The sequence below is a fragment of the Diabrotica virgifera genome, chromosome 8 (genome assembly GCF_917563875.1).
Source record: "Diabrotica virgifera virgifera chromosome 8, PGI_DIABVI_V3a".
NCBI classification, from domain to species: domain Eukaryota; kingdom Metazoa; phylum Arthropoda; class Insecta; order Coleoptera; family Chrysomelidae; genus Diabrotica; species Diabrotica virgifera.
In genome coordinates this window covers 179,916,994-179,935,600 of record NC_065450.1, presented here as the reverse complement: position 1 = coordinate 179,935,600, position 18,607 = coordinate 179,916,994, and the positions used below count along the sequence as shown (strand labels likewise).

The 18,607-nt window shown below is 30.2% G+C and overlaps 1 protein-coding gene and 2 long non-coding RNA genes across 4 annotated transcripts in view; 2 read left to right on the top strand and 1 right to left on the bottom strand.

The window, feature by feature from the left end:
- The window catches only part of LOC114329868 (cullin-associated NEDD8-dissociated protein 1), an 85,241-nt gene that overhangs the window by 49,200 nt on the left and 17,434 nt on the right, over positions 1-18,607 (top strand). For both annotated transcript variants that reach the window (XM_028279126.2, XM_028279127.2), the window contains exons 12-13: positions 3,400-3,588; positions 18,155-18,398. In XM_028279126.2, the coding sequence (XP_028134927.2) occupies positions 3,400-3,588; positions 18,155-18,398 (433 nt within the window). The remainder of the gene's footprint in view (positions 1-3,399; positions 3,589-18,154; positions 18,399-18,607) is intronic.
- LOC126890018 (uncharacterized) lies at positions 7,612-9,281 on the top strand. The gene is made up of 2 exons (XR_007700253.1): positions 7,612-7,942; positions 8,823-9,281. It is a non-coding gene; the product is annotated as an uncharacterized LOC126890018 (long non-coding RNA).
- Positions 13,552-15,440, bottom strand: LOC126890017 (uncharacterized). Its single transcript, XR_007700252.1, has 2 exons — positions 14,877-15,440; positions 13,552-14,007 (listed from the first exon to the last, which is right to left on the bottom strand). It is a non-coding gene; the product is annotated as an uncharacterized LOC126890017 (long non-coding RNA).

The following is an 18,607-nucleotide window of genomic DNA, read 5'->3' as shown; positions in this document are numbered from 1 at the left end:
TATTAACGACAATGCCCGGCCATTAACGACAATAACCTTAGTATTGGTCAATGTTGTAAAAACTTAACGTAAAATTAGATTTTTCATCAATAACCGGTCAATAACGACAGTGGCCAGAAGCAAATGGCCAATGTTGATAAATCGATGCCTCAGAAGATAATCGGTGTGAGTCAATAAGTGTTTAAAATGAGATACTAAGATGTTTCTGAACGTAGTTGCAGAAATATAAGTAGTTATTAAAAACAAATAAAACGTCTTTATTTATCATAATATGGGTAACATATTCATAAATACAAACAAGGAAATAATAATATTTTTATAATATACAGTTGTAGCATAATATAATACTTTAGACTGGGTGTTTTCGTCAACTGGCATAATCAGTCGCTCTTTACCACTTATTGTAATTACATCATTTATTTACAAACCATTCTATAGTGCTTTGTTGTTTTTTTTTAGTACCCGGTGTTCTCAAAATATTTTTCGCTTCTATAATTTCACTTATTCGCCTATTGTATTTGTCACAGTTTAAAAATGATTTATTGTCATCACGTTTTGACTTGACTATTGTGTTTATATAATTATTATTAAAACGAGTGGGCACATCGTTGATATCCATGATAACACTTATTAAATAAATTTAGGAGTAATTTCAGCACGAAAACAATACACAATATACACACATGAAGTAAACAATAGTAAACCTACACATAACCTATCTTTTAGTCAAAATTTCAACATTGACCGATTAACAACGGGCATTGTCGACATTGGCCGGGCAATGATAAAAATGTTATCAAGAATTTAAAATTATCATCAATGGCCAATTCAACCGGCCATTGTCGTTATTGGCCGGCCAATAACGTTATTGGCCGGATTTGCGTCATTGTCCGTAACATATACACCGTCGAATCCGTACATCTTTACCTGTGTCTCATCACTTTTGAAATCAAATTTCGTTCTTGACAAATATCTGCTTTGATAAAAATATAAGATGAAAGGAAAAGCAGGAAAAGGGTACCAAAACCAGTAAACCAAATTTTTCATTTCAAAGTATTTTTTGAAAAATAACCATTCTTTGGATTTGAAAGGTGTTCAAATTTTGGAAAGAACATCTAATTTTAGCAAAATGTGTATCATGGAGATGATTCATGTTTAAAAACAACAAATCTGGATTAACAATAAAACTGATACAAAGGAACTCTTCAGTATACACTTAACTGCAAAAGTTTTGCACCTGTTTGCAAATATTACCTATACAAGCTACGAAAGGAACAACACATTTAAGGAAACAAATTTGCTGTAATGTAACTTTCGCCATTTGAAGAACCTACATCTTCTTCTTTTTGTATAAACATAAGTCTGTCTGTTTTTTCAATGTGCCTCTAGTAAGTTGTCATTCCATCGTTTTCGTGGTCTTCCCACTGATTGTCTTCCTATTCGCGGTGTGCAAGTACTTGGAAGGGAATTGAGAAACGATCGTGCGCGAATAGCGGAGAAATATTGCAACTTTCTTAAATAATTCATATTGTGAATTGAAATTGTCAAATTGACGTACATTTCATATCTACTGTCATTGCAGAAGAAAAATTATATGTTGCTCCACAATATTGATATGATATACAATTATTATATAAAGGTAAATTTAATTAATTGTATTTTGCTTGCAGTACTGCATTTTAATAACTAATTTTATTTACTACATACAATTGTTTACGTTTTAATAACAACCTGAATCTTATTTTTTCTTCTTATTATTTTTTTGGACTATGGCTTTGACAATTATCCAGTAACCAGGACTAATATAATTGGCCAATATAATTAAAAGTGCGAATAAAGTTGCAGAGCGTAGAAATAGGTGTCGCTTTGCCGAACTTGCACGGTCCCAATTGGGGAACCGTCTCTCGCTGTCCTGACTATCCTATTTGTTCTCATTCGGCTTATGTGGTGATTCCATTCTATTCTTCTGTTTCTTACCCAGTTATTAATGTTATACACCTTGCATCTCCGTCGTATATCTGTACTTCTAGCTCTGTCCCATAGAGTCTTATCATCGATTTTTCGAAGGGTTTTCATCTGCGCTGTTTCGAGCAATATTTTTGTCCTCTCTGTGTCGGGTCGTGTTTCTGCCGCATATCTCATTATTGGTCTGATGACTGTTTTGTAAATTCTACCTTTCATTTCTTTTCCGATATTTTTATTTCTCCATATTGTGTCATTCAGGCAACCTGCGGCTCTGTTTGCTATATTCACTTGATCTTCCACTTCTGTTTCGAGCCTTCCGTAGCTAGATAGTGTGATGCCTAGGTATTTAAACTCCATCACTTGTTCTATTATCTGACCTTCCAGCTCCAATTTACATCTTATTGGATCTGCTGTTATAACCATGCATTTTGTCTTTTTTGAGGAAATTAACATGTTAAATTTTCTGGCGATTATGTTGAATTGGTGCAGCATACGTTGTAAATCATCTTCTCTTTGAGATATTAGTATTGCATCGTCCGCATAGCAGATTATTTTAAGTTTTTTTTCTCCCATTCCAAAATCAAAATGGGATAGAATAAGAAATGAAGAAATAAGAAGAAGAACGGAAATAGAACCAATATGATATCACATCCAAAATAAACAACTAGAATGGTATGGACATGTGATAAGAATGAAACCGGAAAGGATGCCCAGGAAAATTCTAGAAATGGGAAACACGACCAAAAAAAGAAGAGGGGCCCCCGGAAGAATTGGAGGGATCAAATAGAGGGCACAGGAAATGCATGAGGGAAAACGAAAGAAGAAATGCAACGCCTAGCCAAAAACAGAATGGACTGGAAAAATGGGTGAAAGAAACAACCGACTATTCGCAGTGTGCAAGTACTTGGAGCTGATACGAGAAACGATCGTGCGTGAATAGCGGAGAAATCTTGCACCTTTCTTAAATAATTCAAATTGTCAAATTGACGTATATTTCATACCTACTGTCAGTGAAGACGAAAAATTATATGTTGCTCCACAATATTGAGATGATATGCAATTATTATATAAAAGTAAATTTAATTAATTGTATTTTGCTTGCATTACTGCATTTTAATAATTAATTTTATTTACTACATACAATTGTTTACCTTTTAATAACATAACCTCAGTCTTACTTTTTCTTATAATTTTTTTGGGGTATGACCTTGGCAATTATCCAGCAACCAGGACTAATATATGTAATTGGCCGATATAATTAAAAGTGCTAAAAATGTTGCTGAGCTATGAAACCAGGTGTCGCTTTTCCGAACTTGCACGGTCCCAATAATCCGACGCTGTAATAGACATAAGGAAAAAGACAAGAGGAAGAAGTCTTTTACTATTGACTTTTACAATTTCTCTCATTTTGTTTTAATTTTTTTTTATTTTCAGCCATCATCAATTGATCAATTATTGATACAATGTATTGGAAAATTCTTGAATACTTTAAAGGATCCCGACATAAACGTAAGAAGAGTAGCTCTGGTAGCTTTTAATACAGCCTCTCACAATAAACCTTCTCTTATTAGAAATTTACTGGATTCCCTATTACCACAAATTTATGAGCAAACAATAATTAAGGTATGTGGTATTTTAGAATATACATAATTAAATAATATCACTTAAACAACGAAAAGCCCTAGATACAAAGTTTACTACTTTTTAAACAATTAGAATAATTGAAATAAAAATATAATAAACAATATTTTAAATCCAAGACTTTTCGTTAATAAACTGCTTTCTGGCTGCTTCCTGTATCTCTGGCTTTTACAATATATAAGCACAAGAGACGACGAAAATAGGAGAAAGCAAATAGGATACTTTGGCCACGCATTTACCTTCTCTCCGTCGAGGAAAAGGACCGAAAGACAGTTTCTAAATACTCAATTCTGAGTAAAGATGAAAAATAATAAAGGCAGTTTTTGTTTTTATTCGATTCAGAGTTGGACCACCATCTCCACTTAGCTATTTCAGCATCCCATGCATCTTCAGTGAAGCTATGCAGTCACAACTCTGAAGCGAATATTAACAACCCTGCCTATTTAAGGGAAACCATCGCGATACAATGATTCCACCTTTTGAGACGCAATCTAGCGACATCTCTCGCAAAACGAGGAAAACAACGAAAAGCCCTAGACCAAGACTTTTCGTTAATAAACTGCTTTCTGGCTGCATCCTGTGTCTCTGGCTTTTACAATATATAAGCACAAGAGACGACGCAAATAGAAGAAAGCAAATAGGACACTTTGTGTTGGAGAAATAATTCCCAACACTAATATTTAGTAAAACTATACTTTATTTCAATATTTTATTTAGTGGTTTGCGCCTTGTGTACACTTCACAAAGTTTTTTCTATGTTTTTATGTTCTATGATTCAAAGTATACACAAAGGCGCAATATTCAAAACAAAAAAGTTCGTTGCCAAGTTTTTGTTAGAAATAATAAAAGAATATAAAAAACGGGAAAGTAGGGCTTGTGTCCGATCCCACAAATATTATTACAATATTGCCAAAAGTTTGTGTTATTGTAATAAAAGTATATTTGTGAAAAGTGCCGTTAGTTATTCCTAGCTTCCGAAGTTTAAAACCAGTGAAAAATTATTTCTTGATGTTGAAAAAATCCAACATCAAATTGATTCAGTCGAGCCGGATATAAAAAGAAGCTAGGAATTAACTCAATTTCCAAAAGGTAAAAAACACCTGATAAAAAAAAGAAATTATTGAACAAAAAAGAACATTGAAAAATTAATTTTGTAAAACGTCAAGCATAATACCATAACGCCATCTATGTAAAAGAGGGCGAACGACCGACGTCAAATCAAGTTATCAAGCGATCGAGAGGAATAATCGATTCTTCATGAAATCGATCATAAATGAAGTGACAGAAAACTGACTTTGACAGTGATAGATAGAATTAAAATTAAATTGACTGGTTTGGTTCATAGAGGTATATATTAACATAGAGGGAGCCTACCTTCCGCGCTTGCTGACGACAAGATCTCAGGGACTGGTTTGCTGCATCTCCTTCTAACACATTGTATCGAGAATCTATAATGACATTCAGTGTGAATATAGGCACGGAAGAGGAGGACAACTGTAGCAGCTTTACTATGCGTAAGAGTGAAACAGCACTAATCCAAATAAAAAAGATGGTGTCGTCACTTCGCTCTGAATGACACTCTCTCTATGCTAATATTTAATTCTATGGTTTGGTTTTTAAACAATCGTGAAAATTTATTTTGATTTGAAATTTATAATAATTTTATACCTTTTAAATTTTAGGTAGGTTCATAATAGAAAAATGTCCACTAAAAAAGATATTGAGAAACTAAAAACTAAAAAGACTCGAGTAATCGAGTCTATTAAAACTATTACAAGGTTTGTTGTAAAACATTTGGACAAAGAAATTTCAGAAATAACAATTAATCAATTACAAACTAGAAAAGACTTAATAATAGAAAATTTTAATAAAGTACAAAACCTCCATTGCGATATTTTATGTTGTGAGCAGGAATATAATGATTCAGTTGATGAAATTAGAGAGGAATATTTTGACACATTGGCTAAAATTAATAGTCTACTCTCATAGGTTATTTACATTTGAGTTTGACATTTCGTGAATGTCAAACTAAATTTTAAATTAAGTATTAATAAAATATCAATGGCATTTGATAGTGAATTTAATTATTATACAGGGTGTCCCGAAAAGATTAGTCATAAATTATACCACACATTCTGGGGTCAAAAATAGTTCGATTGAACCCACGGTTATTAGACTTTATTACGGTTGTCTTGTCCGACGGTGGTGGGGAGACTTATATTTTTGACTTTACGTCACAAGAGTTTACATTCCCATATTTTTAAATTATTTTCGATCATTGAATGTGTGTTATTGTGTATATTTGTGTTATTATGAAATAATAAGACAAATAGTACCTACACATTTTATCTTATACCGGGTGGTGAATCGTAAAAAGGGCCATAGGAAACTCAATGTAAAATTCTGAATTGTTGAATGCCTGCTTCCCTAATTATTCTACATCAAAAGTCATGAGAGAATACTTGTAGAGAATTAAAATCTGTATTAAAATCAAAAGTTAAAATTGTTCTACGATTTAAATGCATTCCAAAATTTTGAAAAATATGATACATTTGCCACAATAGGTATGCGTGTAAAAGTAAGGCCACACGTTACTATTTAACTGACAGTGCTCACACCATTGACTGAATAAAAAAATCTTTATTATTAATCCTTTCTCCGCAACTGAGGGTATCTTATCAACTGTATTGTTTTTAAACAGTAGATGATAAAATAAAAATATTGACAGTTCAAAAATGTGAACATTATTGCATTGTGTGCGGCCTAAGTTTGGGCTGAAAACTAAAATGTATTACATTTTTACAAAATTTTGGAATATGTTTAATTACGTATGTAGACCAATTTTAACAGTTATTTCCAATACAGATTTCAATCCTCTTCAAATAGTTTCTAATGTCTTTTGATGTAAAATAATTATTAGGGAAGCTGGAATTCAACAGTTCAGAATTTTACATTGAGTTAATGCAAAACTTTGACGCATGTCAAAATTCTCAATGTGTTTTAATTGTATTCATTTTTTCCGAATCCTGAGAAAACTAATAAATATTTTTGAAAAATTTAAACTCAGAATGAAAGACTACATTATTACCGAGGGCTGAAAGTCCCTGAAAACTTCTATAATGTTTATTTTAATAAGTTACAGGGCTAAAAATAAAAGAGAAGTGTAATATTTAATTTCAAATATTTCATTCAATAGAATCTGCTTGTTTATTTTTAAGGGCTTTCCGCCCTCGGTAATAATGTAATCTTGCATCCTGCGTTTAAATTTTTCTAAAATACTTGGTTTTCTCAGGATTCGAAAAAAATCATATTACGATTCAAATGACAGTAAACTCTCGTGACGTAATCTCACCCTTAATGTTCATTGGTTAGTCGATTTAGACAACCGTAGTAATGTCTAGGAACCGTGGATTGAACCCAACTTACCTTAGTACAAATGTGCTCATAAAAAAAGTTACAGCCCTTTGAAGTTACAAAATGAAAATCGATTTTTTTCAATATATCGAAAACTAATACAGATTTTTTATTGAAAATCGACATGGGGCATTCTTATGGCAGGAACATCTTAAAACAAAATTATAGTGAAATTTGTCCACCACATAAAAATGTTATGGGGGTTTTGTTCCCTTAAACCCCCCCAAACTTTTGTGTACGTTCCAATTAATTCATTATTGTGGTACCATTAGTTAAACACAACGTTTGTAAAACTTTTTTGTCTCTTGCTATTTTTTAGATAAGCCAGTTTTTATCGGGATGCGGCTTCTTTTTTAATACGTTTACATAAAAATTATATGGTGGTTTTGTTCCTTTAAACCCCCCAAATGTTTGTGTACGTTCCAATTAAACTATTATTGTGGTACCATTAGGTAAACACAGTGTTTTTAAAACTTTTTTGCCTCTTTGTCTTTTTTTGATAAGTCACCTTTTATCGAGATGTGGCTTCATTTTCAAAATATAGCTAATAATGTAAATTATAAATTTTATAGATTATTAACAGCTCTCTATTGGGATAAACCGTAATTGTACCCCTTCCTAACTGCCAAAGTGTCATGGCCGCCGTCGGGACCTATTGTGCTGACATTTACAATGTTTACATATAGAAAAGTTTGTTTTTTTCTGCTTATAATGCCGTTTTCTAAAGATATTAGTGAACAAAATCGATTTGCTAACAATATTTAATATATTTTAAATGTGCTAAAATTGGATTCAACAGCAAAAGTCGCATAAATAACATATAAATGACGAATTTGTTTACCTATTACAAATGGGGTTATGTGGTTGTAACTGTTTATTTTGGGAATAAAATGAAAATGATCAATTAAACGACTGGAAAACTGTAAGTATTACAATTAAAACATGTTTATCCTATCACAAGAGTTCACTTCATTTTAATAAAGCTAATTATTATTATACAATAGACATTTATAAACTGCCATGTACTTTTAAGGTTACTTTTGATCTGTTTTCAAAGCTTATGATTAAATGTTACCTCTTTATTAATTAGATTTGCCAACAAAAGATGCATGATTAAGGCCAAATGCAATTCCTTTGCTAAAGTCATAAAAAAAGTACAAATACAGTTAAAAAAATTATTTTAAAAAGGTCTCTCAAAAGACATGAAAATTATACAACAACTCAAAAAACTAGAGAATGTAAAGAAAGCCAGGTTATTGGAAATGGAATTCCTGTTTAATTGAAAGCCAGTAAACTATCCAAGACTTTTCAGAATCAAATGTGTCAACTTGTAAAACGATTCTTCTGACATTTTTAGTAAAAACCAGATTATCCTCAAGAAAAATTCTGTTTTAAGTGAAACTCAAAGTCATATATATAAATATAATTTTGTGAATGTGTCATCTTTGAATGAAACAAATTTTTTACTAAAACAAATAAATGTTTGGATCTAATTAAAAACAATGCTGAATCAAGTACAGTAGAAATACAATCCTTTGAACTTCTAAATGTGATTGTTAAAAGTGTCGAGATAGCTACTGCATAGGGATTCGAAAGGGATAGACTTGTTATGAACGCACTTGATCATGTACTTCTTACTGTTATAAAGTTGAAACAAAACTTATTTTATGCTTTCTTATCAGTCACTTTTAATTGTGTATCAACTTTACGTGGTACATCGTGCAAAAATTGCTAAAATGCAAACATTATATTTATTTTCTGTGTTACATTGGATACTATGATTGAATGTCTTCCTCTTTTAGATAGTGAAGTGAAGAACATCTTGAAGTTCCAATGATGTTACAAGATGAGATAAATCGAAATAATGGTTGTATGTTAGAAGGACAGAGAATACGAAGAAATGTTATTGCTGCATACTTAGTGTAGTGAAATACAAACTTCAAACATTATAATATATTTTTTTATTTCAAACATTTCATATGATTATGAAAGAACATCTTCCTCTTTAAAACAATGAAGAAGTGAAGAACATGATAAAGTTCCAACGAAAATGATTCCAAATGAGGAAAATCGAAATAATGGTTGTATGTTACGTGTATAGAGAATACGAAGAAATGTTATTGCTGCAAACTTAGTGTAGTGAATTAAAAACTTATTGTCAAATACAAATCAATTTATTTCATACTTTTATAATATATAGTGGTACAATTTTATATGTGTTCAAATAAAAATATTAATAAATAAAATACAATAAACACAAATCATGTATATCTTACAATGAATTACAAAATCAAAAATTAATTACAAAAATATCAAAATAAATCTAAAATATTAAAAAGTAACCCATAATTTTTATAGTACCTACATACTTTGGTTGGTACTCTAATAATTTGGAAATCCATTAAAGTTTGTAGATGGAAATTGCAGGTATCTAAAAAATATATAAAGTAACTCAACAATCTCTTTTCAATTAGGGTTGCAGTTGATAAAGATGAATGACCCTTGCTCAGGAAATCAAATGTATCTAAAAAAAATTAAGTAACAGCTTTCTAACAAAACAATCTTAGCACTAAACGGAAACAAAGATACTGGTAAGTATTAAAACATTTTTTGAAAAATCTTTCTGAAAGTGAAAATAAAGACTACTCTCTATGGGAACAACTAAAACTTGGTATGCTTTACAAAAAAATGTATCCAGAACAAACTTCTTCTCTATAAGGCAATACTACTACAAGTCTGGATGTACAGGATTTAATTGTGGGGAACTGCCAGTAACACATAATATGCAAAGACTACAAAGATTCCAATCCAAAGTCTTTCATGATGTCCGATTTTTTTAGTACCACTACCAAATATCACGCTAAACTTAAAATTCTTACAATGAAGATAGCTAAAGCTTGAGTACACATAGATAGATCCAACCAAATAAATAAAAACAATTAATGTATGTAAAATGTATGTTAGTCTTCTTCCACTTGCAGAAGATATTTTCAGTTGTTTGTGCCACTGTGAACTTAAGATCTCTAATATTCACCGATGATAAATTTATGAAAACTGATTTTAAATATTAAAAACTTTCAGAGATATTTCAATTTTCGAAACATCTTATAAAAGAGTGAAAAATATTCAGAGACACCTTACAGCCATAAACCAGTAAAACTAAAATATTTAATGTTTTTGTATAAATTAATATTAATATTTATGAACTTTTTAAATATATCTTTAAAAATTTTATGATAAATAAAATGTTTTTGAGTAAAGGCAATATTTTGTTTGTATGGTAATAGAAAAGATTAATATTTGAAATCATATACAGCATCACATTTTATAAATTATAATCTTTTTATTATAAAAATAGTAATACAGTGTGTCTACGGATGGGGTGCCCAAGAGGAAAAACTTTTTTATTTTCAATTTTAGCGAAAAATGTCATTCTTGATAAAAACTTTTGCTTGTTCTAAAACCCCATAAAATGAACTAAAATTCAAGTTTTTCAAATCCTGCTTATTTTTATAGCCAATTTTATGTAAATCCCTATAAATTTTTGCACTAAGTTCGAAATTGTAACAATAATAACTTGGGAGAACAACCCTTTCACTTCTCTGGATTACGAAGCCAGACTTTGTCGTTCTCCTTGAATCATCCAATTATTTATTAATTAAATAATTATTAATACAACAATTTTAATAATGAAATTTATCACAAGATAAATTCTTTATTGATAGCTTAACATTGTCAAAAAAATTGACAATTCGCAAATTATTTATCGAAGTTGATAGTTACTAAGCTACATTGTGGCTTGGCAACACTAGATTATTGTTAAGATTTCAAACTTAGTGCAAAAATTTACATAAAATAGGGATTTACATAAAATTGGCTACAAAATTAAGCAGGATTTAAAAAACTTGAATTTTATTTCGTTTTATGGGGTTTTAGAACAAGCAAAACTTTTTATCAATAATGACATTTTTGGCTAAAATTGAAAATAAAAAAGTTTTTCCTCTTGGGCACCCCAACCGTGGACACACTGTATATAATTATAATACTAAAATCACAATAAAGATGCACTAGAAAGAAACAAACACAAGACATGATGAATGTTATGAGGAGCACTCACAAATCATGATTTACAAAGTTTATACATTGTAAATCATGATTCGGGAGTGCTATTTGTATCATTCAACATGTCTTGGGTTGTTTATTTCTGGTGCATCCTTATTGTGAGTTTAGTATAAGAGAATTACAAGTTTTATGTTAAATCTTCTGAATCAAATTTTTGTTAGGTATCATGTCACTCTTACTAATTTTATCCCATAAACACTTTGAAATAATACATTTTTTAGTTCCATGACTGTTATCAATTGTTGGATATCATATTGGCTACCATATTCGCTATTGTGGCTTTATTGACAGCAGCTCTAACTAATGATGATGGAGTCGATTTTCCATACTATGGTCTTAGATTGTTCAGCTATGATTGTGAGATTCTACCAGAACCACATTTACCTTGTATCTTTCTCTGAATTATCAAATGCAAAAGTTCATATTTTTTAGGGTGTTTCATACCTAAGTATTATTGACCTAAGTATTCCAGCTTGTGTCTCTTTAGTCAAATGGAAATTATTATATGAAACTCTACAAGAACACATTCATATTATAATCAATTAAGTATATTAATTTTAATCACAAATGTTTATTGGTTGAGAGAGTGACTTTTTTACTTATGCTCAATCAAATATTTTTACTATTTTCTGTTAGTTTTTTAATAGTTATTTATGATATAAGTGTTAAAAGTACACATTTAAGGCACGCATGTGAAAGTCTGCAATTCACATGAGTGCCTTAAAAATGTACTTTTTAACACACATATCATACAATATTTTTTCTGCAAACGTAATTACAGAATAATATCTACAAAAACTTTTTTCTACAACCGTGTTAAAAATTCAATTTTTAGCACTCCATAAGAGCATTAAAAATGCTACTTTAAGGCACAAGTGCTTTAAAATTTTTATGGCACTGCAATTCGTATTGACCGTATAGACAATTTTGATGTAATGTCACAAAAATATAAAAATGGAATGTCAGTCAAGTTCAAGTAAAAGTTTTTGTAGATATTGTCCTGTAATTACGTTTGTAGAAAAAATATTGTATGATATGCGTGTTAAAAAGTACATTTTTAAGGCACTCATGTGAATTGCAGAACTCGCTATCGCTCATTCTGCAAACTTTCACATGCGTGCCTTAAACGTGTACTTTTAACACTTATATCATAAATAACTATTACTTGAACTGACATTCCATTTTTATATTTTTTTGACATTACATCAAAATTGCCTATACAGTCAATACGAACTGCAGTGCCATAAAATTTTTAAAGCACTAGTGCCTTAAGGTAGCGTTTTTAACGCTTGTATAGAGTGCTGAAAGTTGCATTTTTAACACAGTTGTAGAAAAAATAAATTTTATGTATATTTTATCTAAAAAAGTATTTAAGCACTTAAATATTTTTTCAAAAATAGAATATTTTTATGAACTTCTTTAATTCTTTTTTATTTTAACTTTAATGCAATCTGTTATCATTATAACAATATGACAGATATAAAAAATGACACAGTGGGAACTACACTCAGGGGTGAGAACTCTTTACATATTTATATTAATTTAGTCTACATTACCATATTTCTGACTTTTTTACAAATTAGTAACTACTATCTACTTCCCAGTGGTGTAGAGATCTGTAACTTTTCTTAACCCTCTAGTGCCCTAGTTTGCCTCAAGGCGGACCATAATAAAAATTTCCATGCTTACTATTTAAGTATTTTATAGCTGCAATACCGAAACCAGCCTCTGGACTAGATCAGATAAGCATCCAGCTTTTAAAAGTTTGGGTGATCAGACAGATTTTTACCCTATAATTTTCAGTTTAGCATGATATTTGGTAGTGGTACTAAAAACATCGGACATCATAAAAGACTTCGGATTAGAATCTTAATAGTTTTTGCATATTTGTATTACTGGCAGTTCCCCAGATTTAAATCCTGTACATCCAGACTTGTCGTAGTATTGCCTTATAGAGAAGAAGTTTGTTCTGGATACATTTTTTTGTAAAGCATGCCCAGTTTTAGTTGTTCCCATAGAGAAAAGTCTTTATTTTCACTTTCAGAAAGATTTTTCAAAAAATGTTTTAATACTTACCAGTATCTTTGTTTCCGTTTAGTGCTAAGATTGTTTTGTTAGAAAGCTGTTACTTAATTTTTTTTTAGATACATTTGATTTCCCGAGCAAGGGTCATCTTTATCAACTGCTACCCTAATTAAAAAGAGATTGTTGAGTTACTTTATATTATTATATTTTTTAGATACCTGCAATTTCCATCTACAAACTTTAATGGATCTCCAAATTATTAGAGTACCAACCAAAGTATGTAGGTACTATAAAAATTAAATGTAACTTTTTAATATTTTAGATTTATTTTGATATTTTTGTAATTAATTTTTGATTTTGTAATTCATTGTAAGATATACATGATTTGTGTTTATTGTATTTTATTTATTAATATTTTTATTTGAACACATATAAAATTATATCACTATATATTATAAAAGTATGAAATAAATTGATTTGTATTTGACAATAAGTTTTTAATTCACTACACTAAGTTTGCAGCAATAACATTTCTTCGTATTCTCTATACATGTAACATACAACCATTATTTCGATTTTCCTCATCTGGAATCATTTTCGTTGGAACTTTATTATGTTCTTCACTTCTTCATTGTTTTAAAAAGAAAGATGTTCTTTCATAATCATATGAAATGTTTGAAATCAAAAAATATATTATAATGTTTGAAGTTTGTATTTCACTACACTAAATATGCAGCAATAACATTTCTTCATATTCTCTGTCCTTCTAACATACAATTATTTCGATTTACCTCATCTTGAAACATCATTGGAACTTCAAGATGTTCTTCACTTCACTATCTAAAAGAGGAAGACATTCAATCATACTATCCAATGTAACACAGAAAATAAATATAATGTTTGCATTTTTAGAAATTTTTGCACGATGTACCACGTAAAGTTGATACACAATTAAAAGTGACTGATAAAAAAGCATAAAATAAGTTTTGTTTCAACTTTATAACAGTAAGAAGTACATGATCAAGTGCGTTCATAACAAGTCTATCCCTTTCGAATCCCTATGCAGTAGCTATTTCAACACTTTCAACAATCACATTTAGAAGTTCAAAGGATTGTATTTCTGTAACTGTACTTGATTCAGCATTGTTTTTAATTAGATCCATACATTTAATTGTTTAGGTAAAAAAATTGTTTCATTCAAAGATGACACATTCACAAATATGACTTTGAGTCTCACTTAAACAGAATTTTTCTTGAGGATAATCTGGTTTTTACTAAAAATTTCAGAAGAATCGTTTTTACAAGTTGACACATTTGATTCTGAAAAGTCTTGGATAGTTTACTGGCTTTCAATTAAACAGGAATTCCATTTTCAATAACCTGGCTTTCTTTACATTCTCTAGTTTTTTGAGTTGTTGTATATTTTCATGTCTTTTGAGAGACCTTTTTAAAATAATTTTTTTAACTGTATTGGTACTTTTTTTATGACTTTAGCAAAGGAATTGCATTTGGCCTTAATCATGCATCTTTTGTTGGCAAATCTAATTAATAAAGAGGTAACATTTAATCATAAGCTTTGAAAACAGATCAAAAGTAACCTTAAAAGTACATGGCAGTTTATAAATGTCTATTGTATAATAATAATTAGCTTTCTTAAAATGAAGTGAACTCTTGTGATAGGATAAACATGTTTTAATTGTAATACTTACAGTTTTCCAGTCGTTTAATTGATCATTTTCATTTTATTCCCAAAATAAACAGTTACAACCACATAACCCCATTTGTAATAGGTGAACAAATTCGTTATTTATATGTTATTTATGCGACTTTTGCTGTTGAATCCAATTTTAGCACATTTAAAATATATTAAATATTGTTAGCAAATCGATTTTGTTCACTAATATCTTTAGAAAACGGCATTATAAGCAGAAAAAAACAAACTTTTCTATATGTAAACATTGTAAATGTCAGCACAATAGGTCCCGACGGCGGCCATGACACTTTGGCAGTTAGGAGGGGGTACGATTACGGTTTATCCCAATATAATAATCGTATTTAACCATATACAAATATGTGGTGGATTCGACAAATATTCAAAATATCTCGATAAACATTGGCTTATCGAAAAAGTACTAAGAGGCAAAAAAGTTTTAAAAATATTGTGTTGACCTAATAGTGCAACAATAATAATTTAATTGGAACGTACACAAAAGTTTGGGGGGTTTAAGGGAACAAAACCCCCATAAAATTTTTATGAGGTGCACAAATTTCACTTTATTTTTTTTTTAAAGATGTTGCTACTATAAAAATGCCACATTACCATTTTCAATAAAAAATCTCTAAGAATTTTCGATATACAGGGTGTCCCAGACTAATTTAGCCACGCTATATCTCTTAAACGAATAGAGATTTTCGAATGGGACAAAAAGTGGTCTATTCTACTTGTAATACACTTTAATATGGCGTAGAAAAAAATCATCCCCTAAGTATTCATCCCTTAGTTACAACCCCTAACTTTAATTTTTTTAATAGCACCCTGTATATTTTTTTATAGTTTTGGATGTGGTCTTCTATCGTCTATTCAACACATTTTTTGAAAATAAAATCTGTTCGTAAATAACCAAGAAAATATCAGTTTAGTTTTGTTAATTATGTGTCCCAGACTAATTTATCCAGGCTATATTTCTTAAACGAATAGAGATTTTCGAATGGGACAAAAACTGATCTATTACATTTGTAATACACTTTAATATGGCGTAGAAAAAAAATTATCCCCTAAATATTCATCCCTTAGTTACAACCCCTAACTTTTTTTTTTAATAGCACCCTGTAAGTTAGGGATGAATATTTATTGGATGAATTTTTTCTACGCCATATGAAAGTGTATTACAAATGGAATAGATCAGTTTTTGTCTCATTCGAAAATCTCTATTCGTTTAAGAAATATAGCCTGGATAAATTAGTCTGGGACACACAATTAACAAAAATAAACTGATAGTTTCTTCGTTATTTACGAACCGAATTTATTTTCAAAAAATGTGTTGAATAGACGATAAAAGACCACACTCAAAATTATTAAAAAATATACAGGGTGCTATTAAAAAAATTAAAGTTAGGGGTTGTAACTAAGGGATGAATATTTAGGGGATGATTTTTTTCTACGCCATATTAAAGTGTATTACAAGTAGAATATATCAGTTTTTGTCCCATTCGAAAATCTCTATTCGTTTAAGAGATATAGCGTGGCTAAATTAGTCTGGGACACCCTGTATGAAAAAAAAAATCGATTTTCAGTTTGTAACTTCAAAGGGCTGTAACTTTTTTTGTGTGCACTATTGTATATAGGTAAGTGAGGTTCAATCAACCTATTTTTCACCCCAGAATCTGTGGTATAATTTATAACCAATCTTTTCGGGACACCCTGTATATTATATTATATAATATAATATTTTAATTAATAATTTAATTATTATATAAAATAAAATTTACTAATAACTTTACAAAGGTTTATACGAGTATACGGCCTCCCCTTTAATGGGACTACCTAATGCTGGCCACTCACTTACGGATAACGAAGAGGCCTGGCGCCTGACAGGCCCTTAACCGAAGGTCAAATTTAACACCCACATGTTGTCATTCAGTTGTTGGCGCGATCGCTCCTCAAAACTGCAAGTGTGTGACATCTGGACTGCAGTTCGTTAACTTAACTGACATCGATCGGCAAATCGGATTTTTTAAAGAGAAAATGGCAAACAAAAACGCAAATAATCCTGAGTTTTTACGTCAATTTATTGATATTTATCAATCACATCCTTGCATATGTAAGGTTAAAGATAAAATGTTACGCGAATCGGGATTTAAGAGAGAAAGCGTGTCAACAATTAATGTTTCCGGCATTATTACCCCTTGAGCTTGAGGTGAAATAAGAGTTGTGTATTTTATGTCTTCAAAACTGTGACCGGTTGCTAAAAATCTTAATGTTGCAGTTAGTCTCTCTTCCGCATTAATGGCACTTCTTATTTTAGTGTTTTGTTTCTTTATTAAAGGTGTCACTAGTTTTAAAACATGTTTCATCCATTTTTAAATAATTTTTATAATCTTCCGTACAGGAAAGCTTTAATTCTGCCATAAGTGCCATGTGAGATAACCTATTTCTTTTCATGAGCCAGTCTTTAACCCAGTACCTACGCTCTTTTTTTTCTTTTGGCTTTCTAGCACAATTATTAACGCACACGCTTTTTTTCGTGAGAGGGACATGCTTTCTCGTCGTTAACGGCACTGTGTGTGGCAATGTTGCAATTCCCTACAGATCTTTACCTGAAGAAAAAGGTCGTCAGATAACGAACTGATTCTAGTGTGTGTCGGTTTTCGATAACGGCCTTCAGTCCTAGCCTGCATGAAAATGAAAATTGTTAATTATAGTCGGTTCGCTAAACTCAGATACAACTGGCTAGTGATTTTAGTAGGTAATTTTTTTGTTTTTTGCCAATTTTGCCGAAATTGGCAAAATTACTAATTATTTAGTAATTATTAACTATTTAGTAATTTTTTTTTGTCGAATTGGCAAAATTACTGACTAAAATCACTAGCCAGTTGTGTCTGAGTTTAGCGAACCGAATATAATATGTAATGTTGTTTGGAATAAAAAATTATTTTCTATGTGCAATTACATCCTTCTAATGGAAAAAAAATATTTGGAGATTTTTCTCAAATTATGGATACCAACAACATTTTCATTTATAACTCTTTTATTTTTAATTTATATATAGGTATATAAAAAATATTAATTTCGATCAAGAGTAAAGTACCTTTATAATTCACAACATTTAAATTGAATGATATAATTGCACATTAAAACATAATTTTTAATTCTGAACAACTTTTCATAATAGCAAATTTTCCATATTGTGAATTAAAATACGTAAATAAACAAAGTTTTCGTTATGATAATGCTTGCATTTTCAGCTTGTTTTTTTTTTAATTTCAGGAAGAGTTAATTCGAGAGGTCCAAATGGGACCCTTTAAGCATACTGTAGATGACGGATTAGATATCAGAAAAGCAGCTTATGAATGCATGTACACTCTGTTAGATACATTCCTTGAAAAATTGGATTTAGCTGAATTTATTAATCATTTAGAAAGAGCATTGAATGATCATTATGATATCAAAATGTTAACTCACCATATAATAATTAGACTGTCACAGATATGCCCAGAAGCTGTATTGCAATGTAAGTATTTTATTGTTCTCTATTTAATGATCCAAAACATAGGACTGTAGATGTACAAGCCAAATAGCCAATGCATCATGGATCATTGTTTAAATCTTAATTATAAACATTAAAATGTCAAAATTACCAAACAATTTCTTTAGTATAATAATATTTAGTATATTTACTCAAAAAGTTTTCCCTTAAAAGTTTATACTTTTTTTGTTGAG